The sequence below is a fragment of the Antechinus flavipes genome, chromosome 3, assembly GCF_016432865.1.
Source record: "Antechinus flavipes isolate AdamAnt ecotype Samford, QLD, Australia chromosome 3, AdamAnt_v2, whole genome shotgun sequence".
Lineage (NCBI taxonomy): Eukaryota > Metazoa > Chordata > Mammalia > Dasyuromorphia > Dasyuridae > Antechinus > Antechinus flavipes.
The window spans coordinates 8,885,430-8,900,760 of record NC_067400.1 but is presented as its reverse complement, the minus strand read 5'-3'; the positions used below and the strand labels follow the sequence as shown (position 1 = coordinate 8,900,760).

Sequence of the window (15,331 nt, the reverse complement as noted above, 5' to 3'; positions counted from 1 at the left end):
TGCTTCTTCCCCTAAGAAGTTTCTTGCACTGATTAAATGAGAGAGTTGGACTGAAAAGTGTATCATCTCCCTCCCTCCTCCCCCCACCCAGGCCACGGCCTGACAAAGGCTTCCCGTCGTCATGGTCAGCGGGTGGCCTGTCCATCATTGTGCACTTGCACTGTGATCTTGGGGGTGGGCCCTCCCCTCTCCCACCAGTCTCCCCCTCCCCTCCTCCACGGTTGTTGGCTCGGGGACCTGGGGCGTGATTGAGCCCAGGAGCTTCTGGTCTTCGATGACAGGACGCAGCCTGCAGTGACCTCGTGCCATGGGGTCAGCTTCCTTTGGAGGCCAGAACCCTCCTCGAGTGACTCTTGTTGGTGTGGAGAGGGCCTGCGTCTCAAAGGTGGCGTCATGTTTTGGGGCCAGTCTAGGAGGCAGGGGTTGAAGCAGATGCTTTATAAAGTAGGATCCGTGGCCAAATTTTGTGGCCTACCGGCGCTTTCTCAATCTCATTTTTAAATGTGGAATTTGAAATAGCCTAGGATTATTGAGAAGCCAGTTATATGGAAATTCAGTGATTAAATATATTTTAAAGGGTTAGACTTATGGAGCCTGGATCGCCTTCTCCATGATTCCCTGCCTTAAACCGCAGCCCTTTTGTCTTGGCTATGGCGGGGGCGAGCGGAGGCTAGTGTTGGCCCCAGCCCCGCGCCTTCCCGGAGTCCGACAGCTCGTGCCCAGAGACGGCTGCCCCGGGGAGCTTCGGCTCCACCTTTGCTTCCCACCTGGCCGACGAGGCCAGGGATGGGATGCTCCCGCCTTGACGGGACGTCTCCCTCTCCAGGCCTGCGAAGTCACCATTTGCTTGTGCATCCCCTTCTGGGGCTGGAGGAAACTGCAAGTCTCCTTAGAGAAGTTTGTCAACCAAGGCACTGACCTGAGCCTCTTCCAGATGGAGATGTGCAGCTACCTGGTAAGTGGGAGTCTCGGGCGGGCCAGAGAATAGTCAGTGATTGGTGGCAGAAGCCCCAGATGACAAGGGAAGTCCAGCAGAGGGCAGGAAAAGTTTAAAAACTAAGAAATGCATAAATACATGGATAGCATTGATCATATCGATACAAATTGTACAATGAGGTCCTATAGAAGAAAAAGAAACATCTCAGGCTTCTTCTATGGAAGCCAAAAAAGTTTCTATGGCTTTTCAAAATTGCAGAGGTGTCATACTTCTAACCCTTGTGATGTGGAAGGGATCTCTCCCTTCCTTACTCTTTCCCTCCTTACTCCTCTCTCTCATTCCCTCCTTCCTTCCCTCCCTCTCTATGTTTCTCTCTCTCTCTCCCACCTCTTTCTCTGTATATTTACATACACACATATATTTGTTATGAGGGTTTTCTTTTTTATTTAAAGGGAAAAAGATCAATTTTTGTGAATTAGATAAATTTAAAAAAAATTCTTGATTCTAGTCTTAGAATTTTTCATATTGAATTTAGTAAAATGCAATTTAGAGGTAATAAATGTAGTCTACGTGTGGGTTTTTATAAAAAAACAACTTCACAACCACAAGGCAGAGGAGGTCTCAACCACAGTTTGTCCAGAGAAGATGGTGGGGCTAGCAGAGTGCAGGCTTGCTAACAGCTGAGGTGTGAGGTGGAAATCAAGAAAGGAAATGTGACTTCTGGTAGCGGTGAGAGAGGAGGAGCATCCTGTCCGAGAGTGAGCTGGTTGCAGCGGACCCTGTTAGGATCTGATTGCAGGTGGGGTTCTGTGGTTAATTCTGGGGACCACATTCTAAGAAACACTTTGTTAAGCGGCAAAGGAAGATGAACAGGTCAGTGGAAGGCCTTGAGTTCGAGCCGTAGGTACGTTGGCTCGAGGGAGCTGGAACTGTTTAATGTGGAGAAGAGAAGACTTGGGGGACACGTTGATAGCGCTCATGTGGAGGAGGAATTACTCTGTTCTCCAGGAGCAGCGGGGGGACACCTCAGAAGTGAAGGTGGGAGTTCCTCTCCCTCCCTGGAGGTTTTCAGGCACTTGTCTGGTGTGGAGTTTTGGGAATTTGGTCTCGGCCATGGGGCCGGAGGGTCGCTGAGGTCGCTTCTGAATGCAGAACTCTGGACTCTGGAAGGGCTTCAGGTGAGGACTCGGGCGGCCACTGGAACAGAAGCCTGGGACTACCACAGATGTCTAATCGCTAAGGTCGGTGCATGTCCATGGAGTCCACAAGGCATGTGGCCTGGCTGAAGACATTAACTTATATAGCAAGCCAACAAGTTAACTCACATTTATTAAGTGCCTGCTGTGTGCCGGGCACGGCGCTAAGCTCTAAGAAGACAAAGAAAGGTGAAGAAATAGCGTTTCCTGCATCAAGGAGCTCACGTTTTCCTGAAGAGATGCAACTTAGCGTGCTAGAATCTGCCAAGAAGGCTGGACCTCAGCAGCTGCTTAATCTCTATCACGCTCAGCCTCTCTCCAAATGTCCCTGTTTCTGTCAAGGATTCCTCCATGTTTCCAGACATCCCATCAAGCCCAGAATCGTCCTTGGTCGCCCCCGGCTCTTTTCCTGCCCATCTCATTGTTGTTCCAATTTGTGACTCACAGCCGGGTCCCCTTCTCTCCATAGGGTCACCCCTAGTTCGGACCCTGCCTCAGCTCCCACCAAGACCATGGAAATGACTTTCTCATTAGCCTCCATGTTCTTAGTGTCTCCTGCTCCATTCCAGCCTCCACACACCTGCCCAAGGCACCCTCCTGAATCATGAGTCACTTCCTCACTCAAAGACCTTCACTGACTTCCTATTAACTCTGGCCTTTGAAGCGCCACTGTTTGCCTCCAGAATGACTTTTACCTGTGATTCCCCCTTCATGTGCCCCAGATTTCATCCAAGGTGATTGAGTAGTCCCCCCAAAGTTTGGCCTGCCGTCAGCACCACCAGGTCTCTGTGCAGGGTGTCTCCTCGACCCTTTGCTGGCTTTCTCCTCAGCCCAGAATTCTGGCCCTTCTGGGGAGGCTCAGCTTAGATGCCCCGCCTTTCAGAAGCCTGACTTGATTTCCCATATTGTACATTCTCTTCTCCCCAACTTCACTCCTCAGGATACCTGTGCTATTCATCTGAGTAAATGTTGTGTTGCCTAAGGGACTGGAAGCTCGAGGCCAGGAGCTCCCTGCTCTTTTCTTGTCATCTCCAGTGCCGCTCGGCAATCTGGACACCCCCGATGCTTCGTTGATGCTCAGTGGCTGGCGTTGAGCCTTCCCTTCCCCAGGCTAAGCCTCCCTGGGCCCTTCACTTGGTCTGAGTTTCCATCCCCACTCAGCTAATCCACGTGACTTGATGAGGCCCTAAGCTTTCTCCCTTATGGACGCCATCTTTGTGGGGCAGAGGTTCGAAGGTCTTTTTCCTTCTTGTGATTCGGCCAGCCTGGCTCCTTCCACTACCGCGTGCCCTAGAAGGGGGTCCTTGCAGGCTGCTCTGGAACCTTGCTGGTCCCTAGGAAGACCTACAGCACAGGGCACAGACCCTCGCCACCTTCAAGGTGGATGGGGATTGGCGACTGACCTCGGGCTGTGGGGGCTTCCCTTCTTGGGAGCCCTCTGGAGGGGCTGAGAGAGGATGGCTCCTGAGGGAGAACTTTGTCGAGTACGGGGGCTTGGGACACTGCGGGTTCTCCCGTGTGAATATCTGCCCTTTGTCCTTTCCTTCGCCAGGCCAGGAAAGACCCTGATCTCCTGGACACTTTTTGTGCAGAAGCCATTGCCTACTACGACAGCGAGTGGGCCAGGATTAAGGCGGCGGCCTGCGCCTTTACCGGTGAGCTGGCGGGGCCATTGTGGGGCGGCCCAAGCACTGCCAGCTCTCGGGCCGCGTGCGAGTCCTTCCGTTTGGGGCGACGCCGCGGCCCTTGTAAGGCTCACACTGGGGCATTGCCCAGCTCCCGCAGCCAGTGAGCGCCCACGTCTGGCCTGACCTGCCTCAGTTCCCCTTTATCCCGCTGACCCTGGTGCTTCTTGGGGGAAGCCTCCCTGACTGCCCCAAGTCAATTGTTCACATCCCTTAACCTGAAGGAGATTGTGAAGGTCTCCTTCCTCGTGACCACTCTAGTGGTGCCCTTGGCAGATGCTTGTCAGCCAGCCTGTACACTGTGGGAGGGCCGGGCTGGGGATCAGGAGCTCACTGTGTGACTCTGGGCAAGGTGCTCCACCTCCTGGCCTGTGTCCTCATCATGGGGACAAGAATGGCACCCACTTCTCAGGGTGGGGAGGTTCAGAGGAGATGCTGTACGTACAGTGCCTTCCGAGTGCCAGTCTCCGGGCAGGGGGCAGAGAGCTCTAGGAAACTTCTCATCTGTTGTCACCGCAGGGTACGTGCTGGAACAGGTGGTCTCCTTGAACCTGGGGGATATGGACATGGAGCGCCTGGGTCAATGTAAGTCCCCTCTGACCTTGTAGAGGACTTGGGCTGGTTGGTTCTTCCAGCACCACGGAGAAGGCTGCCCCGGGTCCCTCCTCCCATCCCAAGGAGCTCTGTGAAGGGTGGGTGGGCAGATGCAGGCAGGTTCTCAGGAGCCCAGAGGCTCCAGTGGAGGCCAAGCGTTCTAAGCTTTTGCTCAGACCTAGGCCCCAAGGCCCCCAGGGCCCCAGGCCCCCAGGCCCCTAGACCCCCAGGTCCCAAGGCCCCCAGGTCCCCAGGCCGGGTGCTGTAAGGTTTCTTGCCGCAGCTTTCCCCAGCTGGCAGATTATCTCCTCTTGTTCACTCTCAGGTCTTGAAGTGCTCCAGATGGACCCTGAGCTCATAGTCCAGGATGCTGCCAAGGAGACTCTGGCCCTCCTCCGGCGCAGGGAGCAACGAGAGAGTGGGAATATGTCCGTGGCCCTGGCCAGGAGGCCCGCTCCCTCAGAGACCTAGCTGCTGGGCTCCTCCCTGCTCCCTCCTGGGAATGCTCGCGAACGGGACAGACCCAAGGCTCGGGGAGCTGGCCGGTCACCATTCCAAAAAGCCAAGCCAGGGGCCGGCAGAGACCGTGGTGCTCAGGGAAGGCGGGCACCTCGGTGCCCCCTGAAGGGCAGCTGTTACCGCTCCAGCAAGGAGGGGGATGGACAAGGATGGATGGGAATGGAGAGGTGGCAAGTCTTCCCATGGACAGCAAAGTCTCTGGAAGGACAAAGACAAACAAATTCCGTTAGAAACCTCTTTTACACGTTTTTCTTCTTTCTCCTTTTCTTTGTTACCTCTTTTTTCCCCCTCATCCTTTTCCTCCTTGTTCTCCTCCTCGAGGCACTTGAGGCCTTGGCTTCCAAGATCCAAAATCTCTTGGTCTGAGATTTTAATCTTCCAATTGGAATAACTACAGGGGGACTCCCCAGTCTTGACCTTGAAGGAAGACTCGGGAACTTTGGCTGATGTGACTCTCCTTGACTGGGGAGACCCTGGGCTAATTTCTACCTCAGAGGACCATGGTTAGCTAGCTGGCCCACCTTGGGACCAACTATGGCTGATTCATAATTTTGGCAAGCCGAACTTTCTGGTTAGCCGACTGGGGTCCTGGGCAGAAAGACCCCTGCCCACAGCTGCCCAAGTCCTTAGGGTCAGAGCTGCCCATATCTGGTGGGAATTTTCTCGATCTTTCTTGGGCCTCTGGAGCATGAGTCCCATCAACCTCCATCTTGGGAGAGACAAAAAGAAGTGTCCAGTTTTATCTGAACTGTAGGGCTCCACTCCAGTATCTTTCTTGGTATTGAAACTGCTTCTTTGTTTTTATTCTTTGTGGATTATAATAAAGTTTCTTTCTTTGATCCTGTCTGGCCTCCTTCTTCTCCAAAACCATCCAGCCCATTTATCAATGACTAAACATGGTGATGGTACTGAATTACCTGCTTATGGAACATTATTTTACAAAATACTTTTTTTTTAATAGCTTTTTACTTACAAGTGATATGCATGGGTAACTTTACAGCACTGACAATTGCCAAACCTACAAAATTACTTTCACTCATATAACCTCCTCCTCCATGTCCTGAGATGCTCTCTATTTTAAAAATGGAGAAAAGGCTTGATTTATCCCAAATTGCCAATAGAGCCGTGGCTAGGACTTGAACCCATGTCTTTTGGCTCCCAATCCGATGGGCTCCATGTTGGTTCTAAAACATAAGCCACAGTTTTGAGGACACCAGCTCTTTTTTTCTTGATTTCCCAGATTTGCCAGTTTGGTTGAAGGAATTAGATCTGTACCTCCTGGAGAATACTCAGAGGAGGCATAAGATCACATGGATCAGCTTTGTTCTCCATGGCCCCAGACGGCAGGACGTGTAGCCAAGCGTGGAGTTTGCAAGAGGCAGGGTTGGGGTTGCTCTCAGGAAGAGCCTTCTGTGCACTGGAGCTGTCCAAAGGTGGCATGGGCTGTTCTGGGGGCAGGGGGCTTTGGAGTCTTCAAAGATTGGATGCCCTTTGCTGAGTAGATTATAGAGAGGATTCTTTGGGGAGAGGCGCATGGGTTGAACGTGACGGCCCTTGCTGTCATTGCCAGTTTCCAATCTACGATTCCCAAAAATCCCCTCTGAAATAATGACTGCAGCGTCGCCAGCAAAGTACCTTGGCAATGTGGACCTTTCTTGGTTCTGCGATTCCTGCCCCGTGCCCTCATCCAGGGCAATAATGAGGTTTGGCTCTAGGAGCATCCAATTAGACAGCAAGCTCCCCCGCTGGGCTCTGTGTCTAAACTAAACCTGGCTCTGTGCTCCTGGGAATTGCATCACCTGGTTTAAAAAACACACACTCCAATCTGCTGAAGATTCCCACCCTCTGTCTTTTTGTTTTTCTTCTTTGCGGCTCATTATGCTCATTGCAGGCAAACACTTGGAGAGGGTTAAAGCCTAGCGGTAGTTAATCAGGCTTGGCAGGACGCCAGGCCATTAGCTCCTCAGAGGCAGGAGTCATTTCGACTCTGGGGATGACCCCAGCCCCACTGCCTTTCTCGTGCCAGCTTGGATTTCCATAACAACTGACACTTGATAGGGGAGTTAGCCAGGAACTAGGCTAATGTCTTGCTCGGATTGGAGTTTGTACCACTACAGATCTTCTAAGAGCGCAAATCTAAGGGAGTGCGCTCGGACACCATTGGAAAATGGTTTGGAAAGGACCTCGGAGGCTGTCGAGCCACTATCTAGGCAATACACCAATAAGCAGCCATCCAGCCATTGCCCGAAGATCTTTGCTGAGGGGAAACCTCGGTTCCAGTGGCCCTATTGTCACCATCAGAAGTGGTTAGCCTGGACCTAAGCAGTCCATGAATAAACCCCAGGAGGATCTGGGAACTTGGATGGGGAAAAGATGACATCTTGTGCTATGTAAAGTCACCTATTATTGCTAATTATCAATGTATTAATATGCAACTGCATTGTATGTGATCAATGAATGATATATGACAATATATAGCCTATATAATATGTAATTAATATGGATAATTAAATTCACTTTATAATAGGAATAAATGTCATTTCATTAATCTATGGATAAATAGAAATATATGATTAGTCAAAAGCAACTGACATCCTTTGAGCTTGCCATCTCATCCCCAAGGATTTGTTGGAATATCTTAGCTTGGTTCAGATCATTTCATTCTAGCCCAGTGTGGATTTAAATGAGTCAGTTTTAAGTGATCCATTTACTCAGAGTATTCTACAGAATGTAAACTCTTGAAGGATGGAGGGTCTTGTGATTGTATTCTTCGGTGCTTAGTGTGTGGGAAGTGCTTAATAGGTGAATGCAGACTTGAATCCAATAGTAACCATTCAACCCTCATTTATTAAGCCCTGTTTCATGTCAGGAATTGTGGTAGGAGCTGGGAGACGAACCTAGAAAACCACAGTTGTCTCTCCCATCAAGGATCTTACATTTTTTCCGGGTGAGAAATAACACCAATTAACCCATTGCTAAAAGCGTGGATTAAGCACGCACTAAGTGCCAGGAATTGTGCCATTTTTCTAGGGTACCAAGAAAAAAACCTAAGACAATCTTTGCTCTTAGAAGCTAACTTTCTACCATCAGCATTACGATCATCCTCTATTTAGCCAGCTCTGGAGGCAGCAAGATTTCCAGTGCCAGGTCCTTCTTTTCTCATTCCATGCCCGCCATTCGTCCTTCTGTTTTCTTGATATTTGAAAGGACAACTTTAAATTCAAAGCTTTCTGAGCATCATACACTTTTTGTGACTTATCTGGAAGGCTCAATTGAGTTCATCTTAAAAAGGAGCCATCTGACTTATGGAAATTCAGAACTAAAACCTCTCCTTTGGTCACTAAAATATTCGGATTGGGAACCACAGCTTTGGGATAGTGCTCTGGGAATGGAGTGCTCAGACAGCCGTCCTGACTTATCTGTGTATCTACAGAGTAGCCAGGATGGATGGGGAGTGTTGGGGGTGGGAGTGCATGACTAACGTGTGAGTGGTCTCTTTCACGTGGCATGGTGTTGTGAAAGATCTGACAATTGGCAGATGGCTGTTGGGAGGATGGGTTTTGGGGTCTCCTGACTTACTGGAATCCCTAACCAGGAGAAAGCCTCTGGAAAGACTTAAAATTAGCTATAAGAAGGACCCTGAGAGAATATAAACTCCTTGTAAAGAAAGACTTTGTTCCTGGCAATTCCAACCCGGCCCACAGAAGGTGCTTAATAAATGCTTGTTGGCTAATTGACTTCTAAAGAGTTGTCCTCAAGTGTGGAATAATGGATAGAGACCTGCTCTTGTGACCTGCTTCAGGCCCAGCGTCTGACATATATTGCACAACCCTAGGCAAATCTCCCATCCCCGTGTGCTCAAGTCAATTTTCTAAGACAAGAAGTTGTTGAAAAGATGTTGACTTCTATTAGCCAATGGCGTTACTTCATCAGAGAGCCCCTTTATCAATGAAATTTGAGAACTCATTTCTCTTTCCTTATATTCTTCAGAGATCCAAAAAAATCAATCAAGAGTCAACGTCAACGAGTCATTTAATGAGATCAATGTCAAGAGACATTGATCACCACTGGCCTGCTGTGAGTGATGATTGCGCCTTTGATATGCAAGGTGCTGCTTCTAAGAACAGTGATTTTATGACTAGATTAATATAATAGGGATATTATTATTCCTACAAATAAAATTATGTGAATAATTGTGAGTAATGAATGTGAATAATGACTATTATTTGGAGAAACATTTAAAAACCTTATTACTCCTCTGATCAATCTAAAAAGCTACCATCTATTAAAAGAGAGTAGATTGATGATGGTGAACTCTTTGAAGGAAGGGATTTGGCTGCACCCCACCTGTGCATTATTTTGTTGATTGGGGAGTGATTGTAAAGTGCCTGGGTTCTCTCTCAGCTTTAGCTCGATCACCCTGTGATTTATTATTTACTATCCTAGAGGCTGGAAGCTTCATAGGACAATGGAGAAATCACAGGCTTTGGAGACACTGGACCTGAGTTCAAATTTCACCTCTGCCACTTTACTCTTTGAGTCTACTCCTTTCCCACTTAACTCTGAATTTGTTTCTGCATCTATAAAATGGGGGGATTATAGTAGATGGTCCCTGCAGTACCTTGTAGCACCGTTTGTAATTGAACTCCCACTTTTCTGTCTTCCATCCCCCACTCTCCAATCTCTGACTCTGGGAGCAGCTCTTCTTTGGGGACATGAAGCATTAAGAGACAATGACCTCACCTGTCACATTACAGAAATAGAAGGGTAGGACGGGAAAGCCGCCACCTCTCCTGTTTCACTGATCACTACCAGAACCACCCATCCATTCTCCACACGGCCCAGCTGGGAGGAGGAGTGGCCAGAGCTTGGGGCCGGTCCCGTTCGACCATGTATGGGGCTCCCCTTCCCTAAGTCTCAGTGCCCTCCTCTGAAAAAGGAGGGAGTTGGGCTGGATGACTTTGGAGATCATTTCTAGCTCTGAATCTTTCTTCTCTGGACCTTGGGTCTCTTCTCTATTGGACAAGATCGTCTCTGAGTTCAAAGCCCAAATTTTGAATTCACAAGACCAGGGTAAACTCTCAGCTCTTCCCCTACTTGCCTGGGCGGCTTTGGACAAATCAGTATACCCCTGACTCTGTTTCTTTCTCAGTAAAAACGAGGCCTTCGGACCCAGCGGCCTCTGGGATTCGGTGGCGCTCTCCAAGGTCCCTCCATCCCCACCGTTCTGTGGCTCAGGTGTTCCTGCAGGTGGAGCCCTCGTCTCTGCCTCCCAGCTCCTGCCTCTCGGCCTCCACCCCACCCCCTCCTGAGTCTCCCTCAAACTCCCCTTAGATTTGGCTTTTCTCTGAGCCCGGGGTGCTTGGCTCCCAGCCTGGTTGCCGTGGTGACGGGTACCTAGGAGGACAAAGGAGGGAGCTCGCTGGAGCTTTTGCTGCCAGGTCCTGTCCATGAGGAAGTTCAGACCGTGGAAACTCCGCTGTCCTGCCATCAGCCTGCCGTCGCTGACCATTCTCTCTCTGTGGAGGAGGCCCGAGCCCTCCGCCTCACCCCAAGGGGACATGTGTAAGAGCCTGACCACCGCCGAATGGAAGAAGATCTTCTACGAGAAGATGGAGGAGGCGAAGCCCGCCGACAGCTGGGACCTCATCATGGACCCTAACCTGCAGCACAACGTCCTGGCCCCGGGCTGGAAGCAGTACCTGGAGCAGCACGCCTCAGGCAGGTGAGCCACGCCAGGGTCAGGAGGGAGGGAGGGAGCCCAGGAACTTGGGCCAGCCAAGTCAGCTCTGCTCTTCTCTTCCCACGGCTCACGTTGGAGTCGAGGAAGGGCAGTGTCAGACGGGAAGGGCCGTGGCTTAGGAGGGGCCAGAGAACTGGAAGCCGGTGGACATGGGGAGCATGTCCCAGAGTTGAGTATCAGAGGAGAGGCAGCCTGAGGACTCTAGTTTTTGGACTGTGTGATGGGAGGGGATCGAAGGGCTGGGGGAACTAGGGAACAGGATCCCGGTGGAACAAGTCTTTGGGAGTGTGATGGGAGGGGATCAGAGGGCTGGGGGAACTAGGGAACACAAAGACCCGGGATTCCAGTGGAAGCAGGCTGTGGGGGGAGGTTGGAAGCTTGAGTCTTCATAGGACAAGGGAGAAATCACAGGCTTTGGAGACACTGGACCCGAGTTCAAATTTTGCTTCTACTTTTACTCTTTGACTTTCTGAATTTCAGTTTCTGCATCTATAAAATGGGGGGATTAGAATAGATGGTCCCTGCAGTGCCTTCTAGCACTGTTTGGGATCCTCTGGCTTCTCTGGATCTCAGTTTCCTCTTCTGTAAAACACAGGGGCTGGGACTACATGTCACTGAGGTCCCTTGCAGGGACTTCTATGAACCAGGGATCTCTTCCCTCCAGGGCACGCAGAACTAGCTAGTGAAGGGGGACGTTCTAGACAGCAGGCTGGGCGGCTGGACAATGCAGGCCTGGTGAAATGCACTGGTCTTTGGCTGTGGGTGGAGGATGAGACCCCCTGCCCTCCCCCTCTGGCCTCCAGCTGGTGGTTTAGCTTTGAGGCTGGGCTGTGCACACACACTCTCTTCCAGAGTCTCTCTGATGTTGTGGTGTCCCTGGAGAAGGGTTGATTCAGAGGGTGCTGAGCCCCTTGGGTGGAGGTAGGGGAGGGGTTCTTCACATGAGGGTTCTGAAGAGATGGAGGCTCAGACAAAGGGGGTCTTTTTTTAGGTTTCAGGGAAGCAAATGGGTGCCCTTGCTCATTTTAAACACCGATTAATCCATGCTCTGGCTACGATAACTCCCCCTAACCCTGCCCTTCACCTTAGGGAAGCAGGGTTTATATTGGACAAGCGCGGGTCCTGGCTCCCAGCTGCCTCCGCCCTGGCGGAATATCGCCCCCGTTTCTCTTGCAGCAGAGAGATTGCAGAGCCAGGGTGTTCCTCTCTGCTCTCCCCTTCTTCCCCACTCCCCTCCACGACCAAGCCTCTGCCCAAAGACCTTGGCTTTGGAAGCCAAACTATAGCAAGCTAAGGAGTGAGTGAAGAGAGCGAGTGGAGGTGGGGACCGGAGATGGCTTTTCTAGAGTTTTTGTCACAAGAGAAGAAAAGATGTCAGATGGGGGCGGGGAGTGGAATGGTCAAGGGAGGGGTTTCCACAGAAGAACAGGTGGTTGGAGAAGGGCTGCTCTTGTAGCTTGAAAATCGAGGCATTAACCCGAGGGGCTAATTAAGCTTCATACACTCCCTGGCTTCCCAAGCTTTGCCTTCCCTGTGTGTCGTGGGCTGAGCTGAAAGATGAAGCTGGACAGGGAAGGGTCCTGATGACAGCAATGGGAAATGCAGCCGGCTTAGGAGTCAGAGGTCCTGGGTTCAAATTCCTACTGGGTGACTCTGGGCATCACGGAACCTTCGTGCCTCAGTTTCTTTTTTGTAAAATGAATGGATTGGACCCCAGGACCTCAGAGGTATGAACAAATCTGTCCTGAGCACTTACTGTTTACACGGCAAGGAGAGTGCTGTTTACTAGCCCAAGGAGAGCGCAAAGCCATGGCCCTACCTCAGAGGGCTTCGGGTCTAGGAGGAGGAAGGAGATCCTAGACAGAAAAGCAGACCCGGCTGTATGAAAGGCGGGCGGGGATGGCTACACATGGGCAGCCCAGGCAGAACAGGAGTGTTCTGCCTGGAGGAGGAGAGGTCTCGGGCTGGACCTCGTAGGGAGAAAATGAAAGGCACTGGAAGGATTGATCAAGGTCTCAGAGCTCTGGATTTGGAGGCAGGAAGAACTGAGTTCAAATCCTGCCTCAGATGCATTAGCTGTGTGACTCTGGACAAATTCTTTAACCTCATTCGGGCTCAGTTTCCGCCCTCCATAGAATGGGCATTAATAATAGCACCCACTCCACGGGCTTACTTCCAGGAACAAACGAGAGGCTTAGCGTTTATGGAGCCTTTTAAAGCTTCCCAGAACTTTACAAACATGCTCTCATGCTGTCCCCACAACCACCCCGGGAGGCAGGTATTACCCCCATTTTATAGAAGGGGAGACCGAGGTAAACAGACATCAAGGTCACACAGCTATTAAGTATCTTTAGCTGGATTTGAACTCGGGCCTTCGGGACACTGGGTTCAGGGTCCAACCCACAGCACTCCCCAGCTGTAAAAACTTAAGCATCACGTCAACGTGAGCCGCTGTCCTTGGTATTTTGGTGACCGTTATCACAAGGGAAAGTTCTTAAGACTAAACATCACTGAGGCGGAAGAGTCTTTGGAGATCATCTCCTCCATTTTACGGATGAGGAAACTGAGGCACGGGAGGTGAGCCCAGGGGAAGATGGCGGGATCTTCAGACTGGGCGACCAGGTCAGGCTGTAGAAGGGAGGGCAGGGACCTCCTCCGGAGGCCTCCAGCTGGTCTGACTCCCGGGGCTTTTGGCTCCGAAGCCACGGTCTGACGCTGAGCGGACCAGCCTGGATGAAGGGAGGAGGGTTGGCCCGGGGGGCGGGGGGCGGGGGCAGCCGGGATTTAGACCGAACGGGCAAACGTGGGTCTTGCTACGGTCCGGAACGCCGGCTAACGAGCGCGGGGGCCTCCTCTCGGGGAGGACTCTCCCGGGACGCGCCGCGGCGCCCAGGGACGGCCAGGGAAGCCGAGGGCGGCTAACGAGCCGGGAGGCGGCGCGGCCCGCCGGGAGACGCAGCGCTGCCTGCCCTTCCCCCACAGGTTCCACTGCTCTTGGTGCTGGCACTCGTGGCAGTCCTCGCACGTGGTCATCCTCTTCCACATGTTCCTGGACCCGACGCAGAGGATGGGCTGCGTGCGCATGCGCGTGTTCAAGCAGCTGTGCTACGAGTGCGGCACGGCGCGCCTGGACGAGTCCAGCATGCTGGAGGAGAACATCGAGGGGCTGGTGGACAACCTCATCATCAGCCTGCGCGAGCAGTGCTACGGCGAGCGCGGCGGCCAGTACCGCATCCACGTGGCGGGCCGCCAGGACACCCGGCGCCACCGCGGGGAGTCGTGCGAGGCCTGCCTGGCCGGCATCAACCACTGGAAGCCCAGCGAGAAGATGCTGGACGAGGAGGCGACCACGTACACCTTCTCCCGGCCGGCCAGCCCCGCCAAGGCGGCCGAGGGCGGCGGCCAGGGCTGCAACTTCTGCTCCATCCCCTGGTGCCTCTTCTGGGCCACCGTCCTCCTGCTCATCATCTACCTGCAGTTCTCGTTCCGCAGCTCCGCCTAGGGCCGCAGTGGCCGGAGCGCGCGCCCCCATCCGGACCCCCCTCACCCACCAGTCCCAACGCCCTTTGACCTCTCCGTCCCCCCATTGGCTTTGTCCCATTTCTGTGACTTTCTACTAAATGATAGAGACCGATGGTTACCCTCAGGGAGGGTAGATGAGGCATCTCCATCCCGTCCGACCTTAGGGAGGGACGCCCGTTCTGGACCGGCCGTCAGTCATCCTCTGCCTCCTCTCCCAGTCCGCAGAGTCTCCAAGGCCGGCGCTGATTCCCGGGCGTTGTTTGGGCTCAAAACAGTCGGGAACGAGGTGAAAATTCAGGCCCCTCCTCCCTCCTCCCCCCCTCTCCCACGCTGACTAATGGAGGACGCCTCCGATTCCAAGGACCCTCCGCCTAAGGAGTCTCCGCCCGAGCCGTCCTGTGCTTCTGGCCCGTCACCTCTGGATGGAGGAAGGACAGGACGGGACCAGCAGATGGCAGACAGTTGTTAGAGCCCTCTAGGCCCTTGGGAGGACTGGGTAGAAACCCAGGGCAGAGGAGACGGGCCTGCGGTGCTAATGCTAAACCCCCTTGGTCAGCTGCTCTCTGCTCGAGGGGTTTTTCCCTAGCACGAGGCCCGGCACACAGTAGGTGCTTAATCATTTTTAGCTGACTGACTGAGGTGGGGAACTAGAGGAGATGATGGTGAGGGGGAGAGTGAGTGAGAAACTGCCTGGAGAGAAAGGGCGGGGAAGCCGATGGTTTTCATACGGGGATGAAGCCGGTTAGAGTGGAGATTTGGGGGCTTTTCTAATCAGGTGTGTGTGTGTGTGTGTGTGTGTGTGTGTGTGTGTGTGTGTGTGCAGAGAGCCTAGTGAGCTAATTTCATATTCTATGTAAACTGGAACAACCCTGAATTTGGACCCTGAGTTTTCTACTCCTGAATTTTTGTTTCATTGACATATTTATCCCGGTTGGGAGCTTGCTGCGGATTTTCTGTCTGCTTTCCTTTTTCATTTAGTGGGGGCCGTGTTGCGCTTTGAGAGATCATCTTGATGGTTCTTGCATTCTCACTTGAGAAAATTTTATACTAGATCCTTTTCACTGGCCTTCCTCATCTCTCTGATTCTACGCAGCTTTCAAAATTCTATACCAGCCCCAAAGAGGTACTCCTGAAC

The 15,331-nt window shown here is 52.2% G+C and overlaps 2 protein-coding genes across 2 annotated transcripts in view; both read left to right on the top strand.

Moving 5' to 3' along the window:
- Positions 1-5,770, top strand: part of MROH2A (maestro heat like repeat family member 2A) — a 54,914-nt gene extending 49,144 nt beyond the window's left edge. The window contains exons 38-41 of the mRNA XM_051991665.1: positions 827-955; positions 3,686-3,788; positions 4,338-4,403; positions 4,738-5,770. Coding sequence (XP_051847625.1) covers positions 827-955; positions 3,686-3,788; positions 4,338-4,403; positions 4,738-4,883 — 444 coding nt within the window. The 3' untranslated portion in view covers positions 4,884-5,770. The remainder of the gene's footprint in view (positions 1-826; positions 956-3,685; positions 3,789-4,337; positions 4,404-4,737) is intronic.
- Positions 5,771-10,381: 4,611 nt separating this feature from the next.
- On the top strand, positions 10,382-14,195 carry LOC127557714 (receptor-transporting protein 1-like). Its single transcript, XM_051991024.1, has 2 exons — positions 10,382-10,656; positions 13,657-14,195. The coding sequence occupies exons 1-2, from the start codon at positions 10,382-10,384 to the stop codon at positions 14,174-14,176; spliced, it is 795 nt and encodes a 264-aa protein (XP_051846984.1). The 3' UTR covers positions 14,177-14,195.
- Positions 14,196-15,331: the final 1,136 nt, after the last annotated feature.

Excerpts from the sequence above, each read along its gene's own strand:
- LOC127557714 (XM_051991024.1), top strand. The coding sequence starts at position 10,382 with ATGAGGAAGTTCAGACCGTGGAAACTCCGCTGTCCTGCCATCAGCCTG. Across the intron at positions 10,657-13,656 it reads GAGCAGCACGCCTCAGGCAG|GTTCCACTGCTCTTGGTGCT; the intron begins GTGAGCCACGCC and ends CTTCCCCCACAG.